This window comes from Oncorhynchus nerka, linkage group LG3 (assembly GCF_034236695.1).
Source record: "Oncorhynchus nerka isolate Pitt River linkage group LG3, Oner_Uvic_2.0, whole genome shotgun sequence".
In the NCBI taxonomy this organism is placed as follows: Eukaryota; Metazoa; Chordata; class Actinopteri; order Salmoniformes; family Salmonidae; genus Oncorhynchus; species Oncorhynchus nerka.
Window position 1 is genome coordinate 13,379,275 of NC_088398.1, and position 18,533 is coordinate 13,397,807.

General features: G+C 48.2%; 1 protein-coding gene across 2 annotated transcripts in view; it reads left to right on the top strand.

Annotated features, from left to right (window-relative positions):
- The window catches only part of LOC115102465 (cyclin-dependent kinase 14), a 273,353-nt gene that overhangs the window by 209,921 nt on the left and 44,899 nt on the right, over positions 1–18,533 (top strand). For both annotated transcript variants that reach the window (XM_065008563.1, XM_065008569.1), the window contains one exon: positions 634–781. In XM_065008563.1, coding sequence (XP_064864635.1) covers positions 634–752 — 119 coding nt within the window. In that variant the 3' untranslated portion in view covers positions 753–781. The remainder of the gene's footprint in view (positions 1–633; positions 782–18,533) is intronic.

The window sequence follows — 18,533 nt, forward strand, 5'->3', positions numbered from 1 at the left end:
GCAGTATTACGGACTGATATACTTCAGTATTACGGACTGATATCTTTCAGTATTACGGACTCTGATATCTCGCAGTATTATGGACTGATATCTTTCAGTATTACGGACTGATATCTTTCAGTATTACGGACTCTGATATCTCGCTGTATTACATACTGATATCTCGCAGTATTACAGACTCTGATATCTCACTGTATTACATACTCTGATATCTCGCAGTATTACGGACTCTGATATCTCGCAGTATTACGGACTCGGATATCTCGCAGTAGTACGGCTCTGATATCTCCTCACGGAAAGGAAATAAAGGATGTGAGAGAGAGTGGTGTTCTTATAACTCAGTTCATTGATAGTGTGTTCTGAAACTCTCGAAAAAGCCTTAAAGAGAGAAACTCTTGTCACTTCATAGCATTTTGGCTCAATCTGTAATCCTTTGACTCTAAGAGGACACTATGAGGTTGGCTTTAATGACTGATACATCTCATTCTCTCACTCTTACTCCCTCACTCTTTTTTGTCTCTCTCTCTCTTTCTTTCTCACTCACTCACCTTTATACTCTCTCTCACTCACCTTTCTCTCTCTCTCTCTCTCTCTCTCTCTCTCTCTCTCTCTCTCTCTCTCTCTCTACTCCAGTGGCTACTATCTTCACGGTACCAAATGTCAAGCTGCAGGTGGAGTCAGGTGACAGTATACAGGTGTGTACCAGGACCATCTCCAGCCATGCGAAAGGACCGTCCAGCAGCAAACACTGACCGGGGCAGACTGCCCCACAGCTAGCCAGGTATGTACACACACACACACACACACGCATAAATACACACATACACACACACGCATACACACACACATGAACACATATACACACACACATACACTGCCACATACCACCAACAAAAAACAGCTGCCTTCTGACCAGCAACAGCCCTCAAAGGATCCTAAAGCTGAAGTGGACATGATATGGAAAAGCAGGGGGTCCTGTGTAATGGCTGGTGGGTTATCTTCAGCTCTGACTGGGGAAGGAGGGGGTCCTGTTCAGCAGGGACATAAAGAGGCTGTATTTGCATGTAGTGAGAGATCTGGGGGCCAGACGGAGGGGATAATGATGGTGTAGGGGCCAGGGCCAAACTTGAGGGCCACACCAGGGCCCCACTCACAGGATTATACCTGCAGTTACAGACAGACAGATGCAGGGACAGGTGCATGGGTTTAGGGATGAGGCTCGTTGGGTGAACACTGACTGGAGAGGATGACAACCACACACCTACTCATACACACACACACAGACACACACACACACACACACACACACACACACACACACACACACACACACACACACACACACAGACATACACATAGGGCCATAGGGTACATAAACCAAACACAATAGTTTTACACACCAAACTAGACTATGTATCGATCTCCTCTCCTCTTCCCTCTATTTCACACCATCATTTCATCCCAAATCCTCCTACAGTGTATGTGTGCGCGTGAATGTGTGTGTGCGTTCATGTTTGTATGTGTGTAAGAGCTGAGAGTGGAAGTCACCCCACTGGGAGAGCTCTGTCCTCTCAGCTGCAGTATTCTTATTGAAATGATCCTCTTTGTCCCTGCCGATCCCACTGCCTGACAGAGCCGCAGTGATCGCAGACTAATCCACATGCACACACACGCACGCACACACACACACTTTCAAACACACACACACAGAAATACATGAATGTCTGGTATTCTAGTGAAGATTTCTGAAAGGTGAAAAGAGGAGGAGGAGGAGGAGGAGGAGGAAGGGAGAATGTGGTGTGGGGGATAGAAGAGTCTACGAGGACCTGGGGGAAGTGTTGTATTATTTATAAGAGGTAGTGCAGCCAGACAGACAGACAGGCAGGCAGGCAGGCAGAGCAGACAGACAGACAGACAGACAGACAGACAGACAGACAGACAGACAGGCACAGACAGACAGACAGACAGACAGACAGACAGACAGACAGACAGACAGACAGACAGACAGACAGACAGACAGACAGACAGACAGACAGACAGACAGACAGACAGACAGACAGGCAGGCAGAGAGACAGACAGACAGACAGACAGACAGACAGACAGACAGACAGACACAGACAGACAGACAGACAGACAGACAGACAGACAGACAGACAGACAGACAGGCAGACAGGCAGAGAGGCAGACAGGCAGAGAGGCAGACGGAGAGGGTGTATTCTTCCGAGAGGTTAATTCCCAGTAGACAGTCTTTGTGCTGTCTAGATGGCTGCTTTCACACAGCCCACTACCAGTCTGTTATAGAACTGAATCAAGACCAGAGAGACTGACACACCTCAGACACACAGTTGCAGTACAATGTTCTGACTGAAGAGAGAGACAGAGAGAAGGAGAGAGGGAGATATAGAGAGAGATAGTGAGGGGAAAAGAGAGGAAGACAAGATGGAGGAAGGTGGGGTGGTGAAGAGGGGGTAACAAGAGTAGAGTCATTGAACACTGGTCACTTTAATAATGTTTACATACTCTTTGACCCCCTTTATATGTATATACTGTATTCTAGTCAAGGCTCATCCTATATAACTACTGCTGTACACACCTTTTCTATTCATATACTGTCCATAATGTCTATACACACCATCATATACATATATATTTATATTCCGGACTCTGACATTGCTCTCTATAATGTTTCTATATTTCTTAATTCCTTTATTTAATATATGTACGCGGCCAATACAATTTGATTTGATTTAGAAAGAGAGGGAGCAAGCAAATAAATAGAGACATACATGATAGGCTTGTGTGTTGTTTGAAGGGGGAGAGAGAGAGAGACAGGCTGCACATGGACAGTTATAGAAGTGTACTGCATACTGTATGTTTATTCATGAGTGTGCATTATTCAGGGGAATGGCTGATGCAACATTGTACCTTGCCTTTGCAATGACTCTCTGAACCATCGATCCTCACGATGACCATGAAGTTCACTTTGAAGTTATTTTTGACCACCTTTTGGTTGACTTCCATTGAGTTTGTACTTCTTGCAATCAGCCTTGCAAACGTCAGTTTCATATTGCACCGTTCCATTGGCTCAGAGGTAATAGTCTACAGTCAGCTCCTCTCCTCATCTCCTCTCTTCATCTCCTCTCCTGGTGTCACAGAGAATGACTGGTGAAAACAAGCGTTGCTTTTAGCTGTGTTTTCACATCTGTGCAGAGAGGCGATGGGAAAGGTATTGGGATGCAGACTGTAGCAGTACCTGTCAGCAGCCAGACAGACAGACAGACATGTGAGAGTCAGACAGACAGAGAACACAGCTCTGGGTCAAGAAGAGGACACTATGGGCCCTCAGCGTCACTATGTCACTTTGAAGATAAGACCGACAAGCGTGCTGAAGCTATAGTGTCTGTCCACTATGTAGAGCAGCCAGGCAGCTGTTTATGTGGCTCACACACACATGCAGCCGCACACGCTCACACAGACACACACACACAATGTTTAGCCATGCCTGCTCAGTGGCCACCTGCCTGAGGGCCTCCATACCTCAGCATTGTATTACTTGAGTCTTTGCATATGCCATACACACACACACACACACACACACACACACACACACACACACACACACACACACACACACACACACACACACACACACACACACACACACACACACACACACACACACACACACACACACACACACACACACCTCGACCAGCAGTCTGTCATATATGTTTTGGCTTCCTGTCCTATTTCCTTTAACCAGCATCAACATCACCTTCAACTAGAGCCAACAGTAAAGCTCTGTACTTTAGTGTAGCATTATGCATTTTCTATACCATTTCAATTGTCAAAGACTCCAGCCACCCTAGTCATGAGCTACTGCAAGCGGTACCGGAGCACCAAGTCTAGGTCGAAACGTCTCCTTAACAGCTGCTACCGACTAGCAACTAGACTGCTAAACCGTTAATCAAATGACTACCTGTACTATCGGCTTTTTTTTTGTGCAAATATTTTCTTACTTTTTTTTATTCTGCATTGTTGGTTAAAAAGGGGTTGTAAAGTAACCATTTCACGGTAAGGTTGTAGTCGGCGCATGTGACATACCATTTGATTTGATTTATATGGTTCACATACAGTATATACGGTATCGTACAGAGACAACAACTGGTGTTTTTGCTTTGACAGTGTTTTTGGGGTTCACAGAATGACCTGGGAGAAAGTTTTCAGAGGGAAGACAAACTGCTTTAAAGCTGTCCCCTGCTGTGTGCCCGGGGGAGGGAGAAAGGAAGGAATGAAGAGAGGGAGTGAGGGAGGGATAGAGGGATCACCTGAGGCACTGCCTTCAGGAATGGAGAGCTTTCTGTCAAATAACCTCGCTTTGCTCTCCTCTCAGTGTTTCTACTCAACACCAATCCCTGATTCCACTGGCCGTGTCCCATTTGGCACTCTCCCTTCTTTGTTTTGATTCTCTCCTCTCAGTGTTTCTACTCAACACCAATCCCTGATTCCACTGGCCGTGTCCCATTTGGCAGACTCTCCCTTCTTTGTTTTGATTCTCTCCTCTCAGTGTTTCTACTCAACACCAATCCCTGATTCCACTGGCCGTGTCCCATTTGGCACTCTCCCTTCTTTGTTTTGATTCTCTCCTCTCAGTGTTTCTACTCAACACCAATCCCTGATTCCACTGGCCGTGTCCCATTTTGTTTTGATTCAACTCCCTCCACTTCCCATTTGTTTTGTTTTGATTCTCTCCTCTCAGTGTTTCTACTCAACACCAATCCCTGATTCCACTGGCCGTGTCCCATTTGGCACTCTCCCTTCTTTGTTTTGATTCTCTCCTCTCAGTGTTTCTACTCAACACCAATCCCTGATTCCACTGGCCGTGTCCCATTTGGCACTCTCCCTCTTTGTTTTGATTCTCTCCTCTCAGTGTTTCTACTCAACACCAATCCCTGATTCCACTGGCCGTGTCCCATTTGGCAGACTCTCCCTTCTTTGTTTTGATTCTCTCCTCTCTCTCGCCCTTTTTTTCTCCTTCTCTCGCTCCACCTCCCTCTTTTTGTAAACTAATATGCAGTGTGAATAGAGATTGTAATACATTCCTCAGGAGTGTATTATGAATTGGCTCGGTCATTCCCTGTAGATGGTGCATGAGTCACCAGTGTGTGGATGTGTTTTTTAAAGGCCCCATTTCCTTCTGTTAAATCTTTCACCCTTCCTTCCTGCCTTCTTTCATGGTGGTCTGAGCTGAGCTGGGAACAGTCTTTGGACCCGAGAACAGTCAGCCTTCCAAGTGTTGAAGTGGAGAGTAAAAGGCTGGTTGGAAGTTTTCTCTCTGTGTGACTCAGTTTGGTGGTGCAGTGTGGAGCTTGTGATTTGACTGATGATTCTTACTAAGCTCTGAATCACTACCATTACAGCTTCATTTAGGCCTGTATACAATATACTGTAGATAGCAAAATGATATGTGCTGAATGTCTGAATGATTTTATTCAGTGTAATAGGGTATTGTCTTAGTAGTTGGTACATTAATTACTCATTCAAACATTTCTTTCTTTTCTCTTGTAAAATAATTTTCTTGACCTGTAAAATCACTTGGTTTGTTACATTTTAATGTCAGTCATGATTTGATTTCCAACCGTATTTCTCTTTCTGTTAATCCACATTCTGTGCCCCATCATACCTCACTGTAAAACATCTAATTGTGAGTCTCTCCCCCTCTCCTCTCCTCTGCTCCCCTCTCCTCTCCCCCTTGTTTCCTCTCTATCTTACAGCTCTATAACTCTCATTAGCCGTCAGTTCACACCCTCTCTCTCTCGCTCTCTCTCTCTCTATTCCCTCACTTTATCTCTCCTGAGATCTCCCTGTCTTCTCTCTTGCTATGATTATTTATTTCACTTACTCCTTTTCCATCTCTCCCCCTCTGCTCCTCCCTCCCCCTTCTCTCTGGTGCTGTGGGTGAGCATCTTTCTCTCTCTCTCTCTCTCTCTTCCCTTTGCCCTCTCTAGTGTGTGAGAGTAAAGCTCTTTCTTTCTTCGGCCTGTTTGATTGACAGGCTTGGGGATTGGATCTGATGAGCCATGCTCTCTCACAGGGTCAAGGAGGCTAGTTAGCAAGAGTTGTCAGAGAGAAGAAGAAGAGAGAGAGGGAAAAGAGAGGGATGAGGGATGAGGGGAGAGGGTTCAGGACTCCCCAGGGCAGGTGTTCATCTCAGCAAGACAGCCCCCACCACACACACACACACACACACACACACACACACACACACACTCACACACACTCACACACCTCCCCCAGCTTGTCTCGGGAAGATGGGGCAGGCAGGCAGAGAGGAGGGGCGATAGAGCCCTACAGGGAGACATGGGAATTGATTTCATGTGTAATTTGTTTATCACTAGAGGGGACAAATGCCATCCGCCTTTGGGGGGAGAGAGGGGGAGAAGGAGAGAAGCAGTGGAGGAGAGAGCGGGAGGAGAGGGGGAGAAGGTGGAGAGAAGCAGTGGAGGAGAGAGCGGGGAGGAGAGGGGAGAAGGAGAAGGAAGCAGTGGAGGAGAGAGCGGGAGGAGGGGGAGAAGGAGAGAAGCAGTGGAGGAGAGAGGGGGGAGCGGGAGGAGAGGGGGAGAAGGAGAGAAGCAGTGGAGGAGAGGAGCAGGGAGGGAGAGAGCGGGAGGAGAGAAGGAGAGAAGCAGTGGAGGAGAGAGCGGGAGGAGAGGGGAGAAGGAGAGAAGCAGTGGAGGAGAGGGGGAGAAGGAGAGAAGCAGTGGAGGAGAGAGCGGGAGGAGAGGGGGAGAAGGAGAGAAGCAGTGGAGGAGAGCGGGAGGAGAGAGGGGAGAAGTGGAGAGAAGCAGTGGAGGAGAGGAGGAGGAGGGAGAGAGAGGGGAGAAGGAGAGAAGCAGTGGAGGAGAGAGCGGGAGGAGAGGGGGAGAAGGAGAGAAGCAGTGGAGGAGAGAGCGGGAGGAGAGGGGGGAGAAGGAGAGAAGCAGTGGAGGAGAGAGCGGGAGGAGAGGGGGAGAAGGAGAGAAGCAGTGGAGGAGAGAGCGGGAGGAGAGGGGAGAAGGAGAGAAGCAGTGGAGGAGAGAGCGGGAGGAGAGGGGGAGAGAGGAGAGAAGAGAGGAGGAGAGGGAGGGGAGGAGGGGGAGAGGAGAGAGCAGAGGAGGAGAGGAGGAGAGGGGAGAAGGAGAGAAGCAGTGGAGGAGAGAGGGGGAGGAGAGGGCAGGGAGAGAGGGAGGAGAGGGGAGAAGGAGAGAAGCAGTGGAGAGAGCGGGAGGAGAGGGGGAGGGAGAGAGAGGAGGAGCGGAGGGGAGGGAGAGGGAGGAGGAGGAGAGGGAGGAGAGAGGAGGAGAGGGGAGAAGGAGGAGAAGCAGGAGGAGGAGAGGAGGGAGGAGAGAGGGGGAGAGAGAGGAGAGTGGAGGAGAGGAGGAGAGGGAGGAGAGGAGAGAGAGGAGAGAGAGAGGGAGGGAGAGGAGGAGGAGAGGAGGAGAGGAGGAGAGGAGAGAGGAGGAGGGGAGGGAGGAGAGAGAGGGGAGAGAGAGAGGAGAGAGGGAGGGAGGGGGAGAAGGAGGAGAGCAGAGGGAGAGGAGAGAGGCGGGAGGAGAGGGAGGGAGACTCTCCCTCTGGAGGAGAGAGAGGAGAGGGGGAGAGAGGGAGAGAGGAGAGAGGAGGAGAGGGAGGAGAGAGGGAGAGAGGGGGGAGAGGAGGAGAGAGAGGAGAGAGAGGGAGGGAGAGAGGTGAGAGAGGGGAGAGGGAGGGAGAGAGAGGAGAGAGAGGGAGAGGAGATCTGACTCTGGATCTCTCCATCATTACCATAAGCTCCCTTCAGAGCTCCTCCAGTTGTAGGAATGTTTTTCACTTGCTCCCCCTCTCTCGCTCTCTCTTTCTCTGTTTCTCACCCTCCCGCTCTCACTTTCTCTTTCTCTGTTTCTCACCCTCTCTCTCTTTCTTTCTGTTTCTCACCCTCCCTCTCTCTTTTTCTCTGTTTCTCCCTCTCCCTCTCCCTCTCTCTCTCTCTCTGTTTCTCAACCTCCCTCTCTCTCTCTCTCTGTTTCTCTCCCTCCCTCTCTCTCTCTCTCTGTTTCTCACTCTCCCTCTCTCTCTTTCTTTCTGTTTCTCACCCTCCCTCCCTCCCTCTCTCTCCCTCTCCCTCTTTCTTTCTGTTTCTCACTCTCCCTCCCTCCCTCTCTCTCTCTCTCTGTTTCTCACCCTCCCTCCCTCCCTCCCTCCCTCTCTCTCTGTTTCTCACCCTCCCTCTCTCTCTTTCTTTCTGTTTCTCACCCTACCTCCTCTCTCTCTCTCTGTTTCTCACTCTCCCTCTCTCTGTTTCTCTCTGTTTCTCTCTCCCTCTCTCTCTCTCTCTCTCTCTCTGTTTCTCACTCTCCCTCTCTCTCTTTCTCTCTGTTTCTCACCCTCCCTCCCCTCTCCCTCCTCTCTCTCTCTTTCTCTCTGTTTCTCACCCCCTCCTCTCTCTCTCTTTTTCTGTTTCTCACCCTCCCTCCCTCCCTCCCCTCTCCCCCTCCCTCTCTCTCTCTCCTCTCCCTCCCTCTCTGTTTCTCCCTCTCCCTCTCTCTCTCTCTCTCTCTCTCTGTTTCTCACCCTCTCCCTCCCTCCCTTCTCTCTCTCTCTCTCTCTGTTTCTCACCCTCCCTCTCTCTCTTTCTTTCTGTTTCTCACCCTCCCTCCCTCCCTTCTCTCCCTCCCTCCCTCTCTCTCTCTCTCTCTCTCTGTTTCTCACTCTCCCTCTCTCTTTTTCTTTCTGTTTCTCACCCTCCCTCCCTCCCCCTCTCTCTCTCTCTCTCTCCTGTTTCTCTCTCTCTCTTCTCTCCCTCTCCCTTCTCTCTCTCTGTTTCTCCCTCTCTCTTTCTTTCTGTTTCTCACTCTCCCTCTCTCCCTCTTCTCACTCTCCCTCTCTCTCTTTCTTTCTGTTTCTCACTCTCCCTCTCTCTCTCTCTTGTTTCTGTTTCTCTCCCTCCCTCCCTCCCTCCTCCCTCTCTCTCTCTCTCTCTGTTTCTCACCCTCCCTCTCTCTCTTTCTTTCTGTTTCTCACCCTCCTCTCCCTCCCCTCTCTCTCTCTCTCTCTCTCTCTCTGTTTCTCACTCTCCCTCTCTCTTTCTTTCTGTTTCTCTCCCTCCCTCTCTCTCTCTCTCTCTCTCTCTGTTTCTCACTCTCCCTCTCTCTCTTTCTGTTTCTCACTCTCCCTTCTCTGTCCTCTCTGTTTCTCACCCTCTCTCTCTCTCCTCTCTGTTTCTCTCTCTCTCTCTCTTTCTTTCTGTTTCTCACTCTCCCTCTTTTCTCTCTCTGTTTCTCCTCTCCCTCTCTCTCTTTCTTCCCTCTCTCTTTCTCTCCCTCTCCTCTCCTGTTTCTCCCCTCTCTCTCCTTTCTGTTTCCTCTCTCTCTCTCTCTCTCTCTCTCTGTTTCTCCCTCTCCCTCTCTCTCTTTCTTTCTGTTTCTCACCCTCCCCCTCTCTCTCTCTCTCTGTTTCTCTCTCTCTCTCTCTCTCTGTTTCTCACCCTCCCTCTCTCTTCTCTGTTTCTCACCCTCCTCTCTCTCTCTTTCTCTCTGTTTCTCACTCTCCCTCTCTCCTCTCTGTTTCTCCCCTCCTCTCTCTCTCTCTCTCTGTTTCTCACCCTCCCTCTCTCTCTCTCTGTTTCTCACCCTCCCTCTCTCTCTTTCTTTCTGTTTCTCACCCTCCCTCCCTCTCTCTCTCTCTCTCTCTGTTTCTCACTCACTCTCCCTCTCTCTTCTTTCTGTTTCTCACCCCTCCTCCCTCCCTCCTCTCCCTCCTCTCCCTCTCTCCCTCTCTCTCTCTGTTTCTCACTCTCCCTCTCTCTCTTTCTTTCTGTTTCTCTCCCTCCCTCTCCTCTCTCTCTCTCTCTCTCTCTGTTTCTCACTCTCCCTCTCTCTCTCTTCTCTGTTTCTCACCCTCCCTCTCTCTCTCTCTCTCTGTTTCTCACTCTCCCTCTCTCTCTCTCTGTTTCTCACCCTCCCTCTCTCTCTCTCTCTCTCTGTTTCTCACCCTCCCTCTCTTTCTTTCTGTTTCTCACCCTCCCTCCCTCTCTCTCTCTCTGTTTCTCCTCTCCCTCTCTCTCTTTCTTTCTGTTTCTCACTCTCCCCTCTCTCTCTCTCTCTGTTTCTCACCCTCCCTCTCTCTCTCTCTCTCTGTTTCTCACTCTCCCTCTCTCTCTTTCTTTCTGTTTCTCACTCTCCCTCCTCTCTCTCTCTCTCTCTCTGTTTCTCACTCTCCCTCTCTCTCTTTCTTTCTGTTTCTCACTCTCCCTCTCTCTCTCTCTCTCTTTCTCACCCTCCCTCTCTCTCTCTCTCTCTCTGTTTCTCACTCTCCCTCTCTCTCTTTCTTTCTGTTTCTCACTCTCCCTCTCTCTCTCTTTCTGTTTCTCACCCTCCCTCTCTCTCTCTCTTTCTTTTCTCACCCTCCTCTCTCTCTTCTGTTTCTCACCCTCCCTCTCTCTCTCTTTCTGTTTCTCACTCTCCCTCCCTCCTCCCTCTCTCTCTCTGTTTCTCACTCTCCTCTCCCTCTCTCTTTCTTTCTGTTTCTCACCCTCCCTCCCTCCCTCCCTCTCTCTCTCTCTCTGTTTTTCACTCTCTCTCTCTCTCTTTCTTTCTGTTTCTCACTCTCCCTCCCTCTCTCTCTCTCTCTCTCTCTCTGTTTCTCACTCTCCCTCTCTCTCTCTCTGTTTCTCACTCTCCCTCTCTCTCTTCTCTTTCTGTTTCTCTCTCTCTCTCTCTGTTTCTCTCTCTCTCTCTCTCTGTTTCTCACTCTCCCTCTCTCTCTCTCTCTCTGTTTCTCACTCCTCCCTCTCTCTCTCTCTTTCTTTCTCACCCTCCCTCTCTCTCTCTCTCTCTGTTTCTCACCCTCCCTCTCTCTCTCTCTTTCTGTTTCTCTCCTCCCTCTCTCTCTCTCTCTCTCTCTGTTTCTCACCCTCTCCCTCTCTCTCTTCTTTCTTTCTCTCTTCCTCTCCCTCCCTCCTCTCTCTCTCTTCTGTTTCTCACCTTTCTCTCTCTCTCTCTCTCTCTCTCTCTCTGTTTCTCACCCTCCCTCTCTCTCTTTCTTTCTGTTTCTCTCTCCTCCCTCTCTCTCTCTCTCTCTGTTTCTCACTCTCCCTCTCTCTCTCTTTCTGTTTCTCACTCTCCCTCTCTCTCTCTCTCTCTCTCTCTCTCTCTCTCTGTTTCTCTCTCTGTTTCTCTCTCTTCTCTCTCTGTTTCTCACCTCCCTCTCTCTCTTTCTTTCTGTTTCTCACCCTCCCTCTCTCTCTCTCTCCCTCCCTCTCTCTCTCTCTCTCTCTCTTTCTCCTCTCTCTTTCTTTCTGTTTCTCACTTCTCCCTCCTCTCTCCTCTCTCCCTCTCTCTCTCTCTCTCTCTCTGTTTCTCACTCTCCCTCTCTTCTTTCTTTCTGTTTCTCACCTCCCTCCTCCTCTCTCTCTCTCTCTCTCTCTCTCTCTGTTTCTCACTCTCCCTCTCTCTTTCTTTCTGTTTCTCACTCTCCCTCTCTTCTCTCTCTCTCTTCTCACCTCCCTCTCTCTCTCTCTCCCTCTCTCTCTTTCTCTCTCACTCTCCCTCCCCTCCCTCTCTCTCTCTCTCTGTTTCTCACTCTCCCTCTCTCTCTTTCTTCTGTTTCTCACCTCCCTCTCTCTCTCTCCTCTCTCCCTCTCTCTTTCTCTCTCTGTTTCTCACCCTCCCCTCTCTTCTCTCTCTGTTTCTCACTCCCTCTCTCTCTCTCTCTCCCTCTCTCTCTCTTTCTGTTTCTCACTCTCCCTCTCTCTCTCTCTCTGTTTCTCACCCTCCCTCTCTCTCTCTCTTTCTGTTTCTCACTCTCTCTCTCTCTTTTCTTTCTGTTTCTCTGTTTCCCTCTCTCTCTCTCTGTTTCTCTCTCCCTCTCTCTCTCTGTTTCTCACTCTCTCTCTTTCTTTCTGTTTCTCACTCTCCTCTCTCTCTCTCTCTGTTTCTCACCTCCCTCTCTCTCTTTCTGTTTCTCACTCCTCCCTCTCTCTCTTCTCTCTGTTTCTCACTCTCCTCTCTCTCTTTCTCTTCTCTGTTTCTCACTCTCCCTCTCTCTGTTTCTCACCCTCTCTCTCTCTCTCTCTCTGTTTCTCACCCTCCCTCTCCTCTCTCTCTCTCTGTTTCTCACCTCCCTCTCTCTCTTTCTTTCTGTTTCTCACTCTCCCTCCCTCTCTCTCTTTCTCTGTTTCTCACCTCCCTCTCTCTTTTTTTCTCTCCCTCCCTCTCTCTCTCTCTGTTTCTCACTCTCCCTCTCTCTCTTTCTTTCTGTTTCTCACTCTCCCTCTCTCTCTCTCTCTCTCTGTTTCTCACCCTCCCTCTCTCTTTCTCTCTGTTTCTCACCCTCCCTCTCCCTCTCTCTCTCTCTCTGTTTCTCACTCTCCCTCTCTCTCTTTCTTTCTGTTTCTCACTCTCCTCTCTCTCTCTCTCTCTGTTTCTCACCCTCCCTCTCTTTCTTTCTGTTTCTCACCCTCCCTCCCTCTCTCTCTCTCTCTGTTTCTCACTCTCCCTCTCTCTCTCTCTCTGTTTCTCACTCTCCCTTTCTCCCTCCCTCTCTCTCTCTCTCTGTTTCTCACTCTCCCTCTCTCTTTCTTTCTGTTCTCTCCCTCTCCCTCCTCTCTCTCTGTTTCTCACTCTCCCTCTCTCTTTCTTTCTGTTTCTCCCTCTCCCTCCCTCTCTCTCTCTCTGTTTCTCTCTGTTTCTCCCTCCCTCTCTCTTTCTTTCTGTTTCTCCTCTCTCTCTCTCTCTCTGTTTCTCACCCCTCCTCTCTCTCTTTCTGTTTCTCACTCCTCTCTCTTCTCTTTGTTTCTCCTCTCTCTCTCTTCTCTCTGTTTCTCACTCTCCCTCTCTCTCTCTCTTTCTGTTTCTCACTCTCTCTCTCTCTCTCTCTCTCTCTCTCTGTTTCTCACCCTCCCTCTCTCTCTTTCTTTCTGTTTCTCCCTCTCCCTCTCTCTCTCTCTCTCTTCTCTGTTTCTCCCTCTCTCTCTCTCTTTCTTTCTGTTTCTCCCTCTCTCTCTCTCTCTGTTTCTCACCCTCCCTCTCTCTCTCTGTTTCTCCCTCTCTCTCTCTTTCTTTCTGTTTCTCCCTCTCTCTCTTTCTCTGTTTCTCTCCCTCTCTTTCTTTCTGTTTCTCACTCTCCTCTCCCTCTCTCTCTCTCTCTCTCTGTTTCTCCCCTCCTCTCTTTCTTTCTGTTTCTCACTCTCCTCCTCTCTCTCTCTCTGTTTCTCACCTCCCTCTCTCTCTCTCTCTCTCTGTTTCTCTCCCTCCCTCTCTCTCTCTGTTTCTCACCCTCCCTCCCTCCCTCTCTCTCTCTCTGTTTCTCACTCTCCCTCTCTCTCTCTCTCTGTTTCTCACCCTCCCTCTCTCTCTCTCTCTGTTTCTCACTCTCCCTCTCTCTCTTTCTTTCTGTTTCTCACTCTCCCTCTCTCTCTCTCTCTCTGTTTCTCACCCTCCTCTCTCTCTCTCTGTTTCTCACCCTCCCTCTCTCTCTCTCTCTCTCTTTCTCCCTCTCCCTCTCTCTCTTTCTTTCTGTTTCTCACTCTCTCTCTCTCTCTCTCTCTCTCTGTTTCTCACTCTCCCTCTCTCTCTTTCTTTCTGTTTCTCACTCTCCCTCTCTCTCTTTCTTTCTGTTTCTCACTCTCCCTCTATCTCTCTCTGTTTCTCACCCTCCCTCTCTCTCTCTCTCTCTGTTTCTCACCCTCCCTCTCCCTCTCTCTCTCTCTGTTTCTCACCCTCTCTCGTTCTCTGTTTCTCTCCCTCTCTCGTTCTCTGTTTCTCTCCCTCTCTCCAGCACCCATCCCTGTCTTTCTCTCTTTCTCATAGTATCTGACAGTAGATAATGTTGTTGAGCTCAGCCTCTAAATAGATAACCTCTGGCAGATGATGATGATAATGACGAAAGCGAAGAATGCGTGTGTGGGTGCGTGTGTGGGTGCGTGTGTGTGTGTGCGCGTCCATGCATGTGTGTGTGTGCATGCGTTCCTGGATGGAGACAGTGGTGATTATGAGCTCAGATGGCTCAGCACCCGTCCGTGTCGCCCAACCAGATGGCGTTATCCTTATTCTGGATGTGAATTTGACGCATATTAAGAAAAGCTCTGCAATTTACTCCCCTCCTAACTTTTTTATCAAATGGCAAGTTATTGCTTTAAAACATCCGCCATCCTTATTTATTTCCCAGGAGAAAATGCAGAGAAACAGAAATAAAGCATAGGTTGAGAGTATATGTCACAGCAGCCTGGTGGAAGCTGACAAACTGTGGTAAACAAAATCACATTCAGGTTCCGGAGAGAAAGGACATGTTTTTGTGCACAGTATTAACACATAACGCACTACATCTCATTCTCTCTCGTTCTCTCTCACCGTCTCTCTCTCTCTCTTTCCTTCTATCTCCCTCCCTCTCTCTGTCTCTACATATCTCGCCCCCTCTCTCTTTCTCCCTCCCTCTCTCTCTCTCTTCCTCTCTCTCTCCCCCTGTCTCTTTCTCCCAACATATGTGCCTCTCTAATGAGCATAGCATACATAGCTTTTCTGCTTTTTTTCTTTCACTCTTGTTTTTGTTTCTCAAAAAAATGGTCTTGTGTGAAGGAGCCAACAGCTTCACCATCTCCTCATCCAGCAGCAGCAGAAGCTTCGGTAGCAGAAGCCTCAGTAGCAGAAGCCTCGGTAGCAGAAGCCTCTGTAGCAGAAACCTATGTGGTTCCTTTTGGTTCCCCTCTGCTCACTGAAACTGGGTTAAATTAAAGTTGTCTAATTAAAACTTGGCCTGTCTTCCATCTTCCATTGATGTGTTTGCTGGGAAGAATCTGTTAATGCTACTTAGAGATGATGAGTTTCCCAAATTGACATACAGTATATGTCAACACAGAATGGGGGTGATAATAGACGGGACCTCTGGATTTTGTGTTTATGTTTGCGCGCGCGTGTGTGTGTGTGTGTTGTGTCAGTGAGTGTGTGTGTGTGTGTGTTGTGTCAGTGAGTGTGTGTGTGTGTGTGTGTGTGTGTGTGTGTGTGTGTGTGTGTGTGTGTGTGTGTGTGTGTGTGTGTGTGTGTGTGTGTGTGTGTGTGTGTTGTGTCAGTGAGTGTGTGTGTTGTGTCAGTGAGTGTGTGTGTGTGTGTGTGAGTGTGTGTATGAGTGTGTGTGTGTGTATGCACGTGTTATGTAAGAGGGAAGAGAGCAGAGTGTTCTCCCATGTGAGTCTTCTGACATGTTTTTGGTTTGTGTTTCCACTGGAGTTATGCATATGTCGGACTGGGAGACAGGTTGGCTGTGTACGGGCCAATTACCTTGACGAGATAGCAGGTCGACATTACCAGGAGAAAAGAGAGGGAGGGGGAGAGAGAGAGAGCAGGTGTCAGGTCTCCTCACTAAATATGCACAACAGCCTAGTGCCCCAGCCAGCCTAGAGCAGAATGCAAATATATCCAATGTGCAGCCAACCTCTCACACCCACAACTTCTCAAAGACACTCTTTCATATTACTGACATCTAACTCTGATTCACAGAAAGTAAATATTTTCCCAGTTTCTTCATTCCCCTCCAAAGGACCATAGAGACCTTTCTATATTCTTAACAGTCTCATGTACATCATTTATAAAAGACAGATTCATAGCAGATCTCACACAGGTATAATCCACTACAGTGACTCATTGTTCTGAGGACTTGTAGCTGAAGTTGAGGAGGGGGAACTGAAGAGCACTGGCTCTATATCATATCGCTGCTGTGATGTGTAGGGTCTAGCTGGTCAGTTTGAAGCAGGAAGTCAGCGGGAAGGAGGGAGACTGACCCGTACGGATCTGGACTCACAAATTAGAGCCCCAGCAGGGAGTCTCCATGGTAACGCCGCATGGTCACACTGTAGCTGTGTGGATCGGAGGGTTGGAACACTGGTTCTAGTTATGCATCAAGCTCTACACATATATATATATATAGAGAGAGAGAGAGGGAGAGAGATGTGTGTTGAAGGAGAGAGGTAGCAGGGGATCTGGGGCACTCCGAAAATATTATTTTCACTAATACCTTTCTATAAAGTCTGACTTGGTTGACCTGCCCCTGGAGTGAGATAAGTGTACTAATGGTTTATAGTGACAGGATATTGATTTGCTAGCATGAGCCCATATTTTCTTTGAAAGTGTGAGAGGTGTGTGTGTAGGATTTGTGAATAGACCCTTTTGTGTACTGGTAACATGAAACTATAAAACGACCTCTAGTTGCTCGGCTTGACTTAAATTAATAGCAACAACAAAGTAAATCACATAAGATTTTGAAATGGTTGTGTGAGTGACATATTTGATTGACGCTGTTTCTGTCCAGTGTTTACAGTGTGATTCTCCAGGTAGTGAGGTCATAGCATCGACACCGTGTAACAGGAGAAAAGCTTTATCATGGCCGTGCAGCTTGGGCTGGTTTGGTTCACTGTCTCTCTGTGACAACACATGGTGGCAGCTGTGGCCCTGTGTTCTCTCTGCGTCTGTCTGCAACACAACACATGGACGCCTCTCCAAAACCACTTCAATATCCTTCCTCCTTTCTCTTGCTCTCTCTCTCCCTCCTTTCTTTCTCTCTAAATCTCTCTTTTGCAGCTTTTTAAAGATACATTTGATGCTTCAGTGTGTGTATATCTGTTTTTAAGCTCCTTTAAGCGTTTCACAAAGCGGAGCAAAACACAACCTGTGTGTCACTCAAAGCCTGGTCCCAGATATGGTTGTGCTTTCTTGCCAGTTCCTATGATGATTGTGACATAAAGGCCTGAGACCAACTCTATCCGTGTATTCTGTCAGAGAGAACCTAGGTGAATGAGTTCGGTGCAGCACCCTGTGAGTTGTTTAACTGAAGGCTCGGCTGTGGGGTTGACCTGACCTGGACTTCATGTCTCTCTCTATGAGACTATCTATGAGCCTGGCAGGTTGTATGGACAGTTGTATGAGTGTCCTGTTGAGGTGTTACACAGCGGAGTTCCTCCAGGCTAAATGCAGACCCTTTCAACTCTTCCCAGGGTCCAGGGTCCAGTCTGAGCCTGTCTGCATGCCTGGGGCTCACTCTTCCAATGGGTTCACTCTCCCATACAATCCTTTCACACTACTCAATAGCTCCTCTCCCTTTCTTTCTCCCTTGTTTCTTTCTCTTCTCTCGTCTGTCTTTCTCCCTCCCTCTCCCCTCCCCTCCCCCCTCTCCTAGTCTCTAGTCTGTTTAGCAGTATGTCACTGGTTTTTTGTTGAGTGCTGTTGTGTGCATGTGTGTGTGCGTGCATGTGTGTGTGTGTGCGGTGTGTGTACGTGTGTGTCCGTTTAGCGCTGATGTGTGTGATGTATTTCACTGCGGCTGGTCTTGTGTGGCGCAGCACGGAGGAGCGTCACTCTCCCATGGGGAAGGTCGATGGTCCCGGTGGCACTGTGTGGACCAGTGTTGTTGTAGAATGTTAGTGGCGCTAAATGCTTAAGTTTTGGATGTGTTAGACTGCTGTTGCTCTGGGTACTGTTAGCACTACATGCTAATGCTGTGGATGAATGTCACTGTGATCAGAGAGACGGAGAGTGTCCACTGTGTTACTACAAATGATTTTAAATGAATGAGAGAGAGTGTAAACTGCAAACTATTATAGACACATGAAAACTCTGCGAAGAAGATAATGTCCTACATTTTTACCAGTCTCGCTCATTTTCCTTAATTTTCCTGCTGGCAGAAAACATACACATTTGTAAGTGTATTTGTTCTGTATAGGAAACATTCAACCTGTCCTTAAGAGATGACAAAGCATTATATCTCTCACTCTCTCTCTCTCTCTCTCTCTGTCTAGTCTCTGTATGGTCTCTGTCTCTCATTTCAAATGTCACAGTATGTCTATATACAGTGTTGTAATGATGTGCAAATGGTTAAGTGTACACAAGGGAAAATAAATAAACCTAAATATGGGCTGTATTTACAAGGTGTTTGTTCTTCACTGGTTGCCCTTTTCTTGTGGCAACAGGTCACAAATCTATCTGCTGTGATGGCACACTGTGGTATTTCACCCAGTAGATATGGGAGTTTATCAAAACTGGGGTTGTTTTTGAATTGTTTGTGGATCTGTGTAATCTGAGGGTAATATGTATCTCTAATATGGTCATACATTTGGCAGGAGGTTAGGAAGTGCAACTCAGTTTCCACCTCATTTTGTGGGCAGTGAGCACATAGCTTATCTTCTCTGGAGTGCCCGGTCTGCCTTTGGCTGCCTTTCTCAATAGCAAGGCTATGCTCACTGAGTCTGTACATAGTCAAATATTTATTTAATTTTGAGTCAGTCTTAGTGGTCAGGTATTCTGCCACTGTGTATAGTACTCTCTGTTTAGGGCCTAATATTGATCATAAAAATAAAAAAAAATCCAATGTGTCAAGTAATTATCTTGTTGGTTTCTCATGATTTGTTTGGGTCTAATTATGTTGCTGTCCTGGGGATGTGGGGTCTGTTTGTGTTTGTGAACAGAGCCCCAGGACCAGCTTGCTTAGGGGACTTTTCTCCAGGTTCATCTCTCTGAAGGTGATGGCTTTG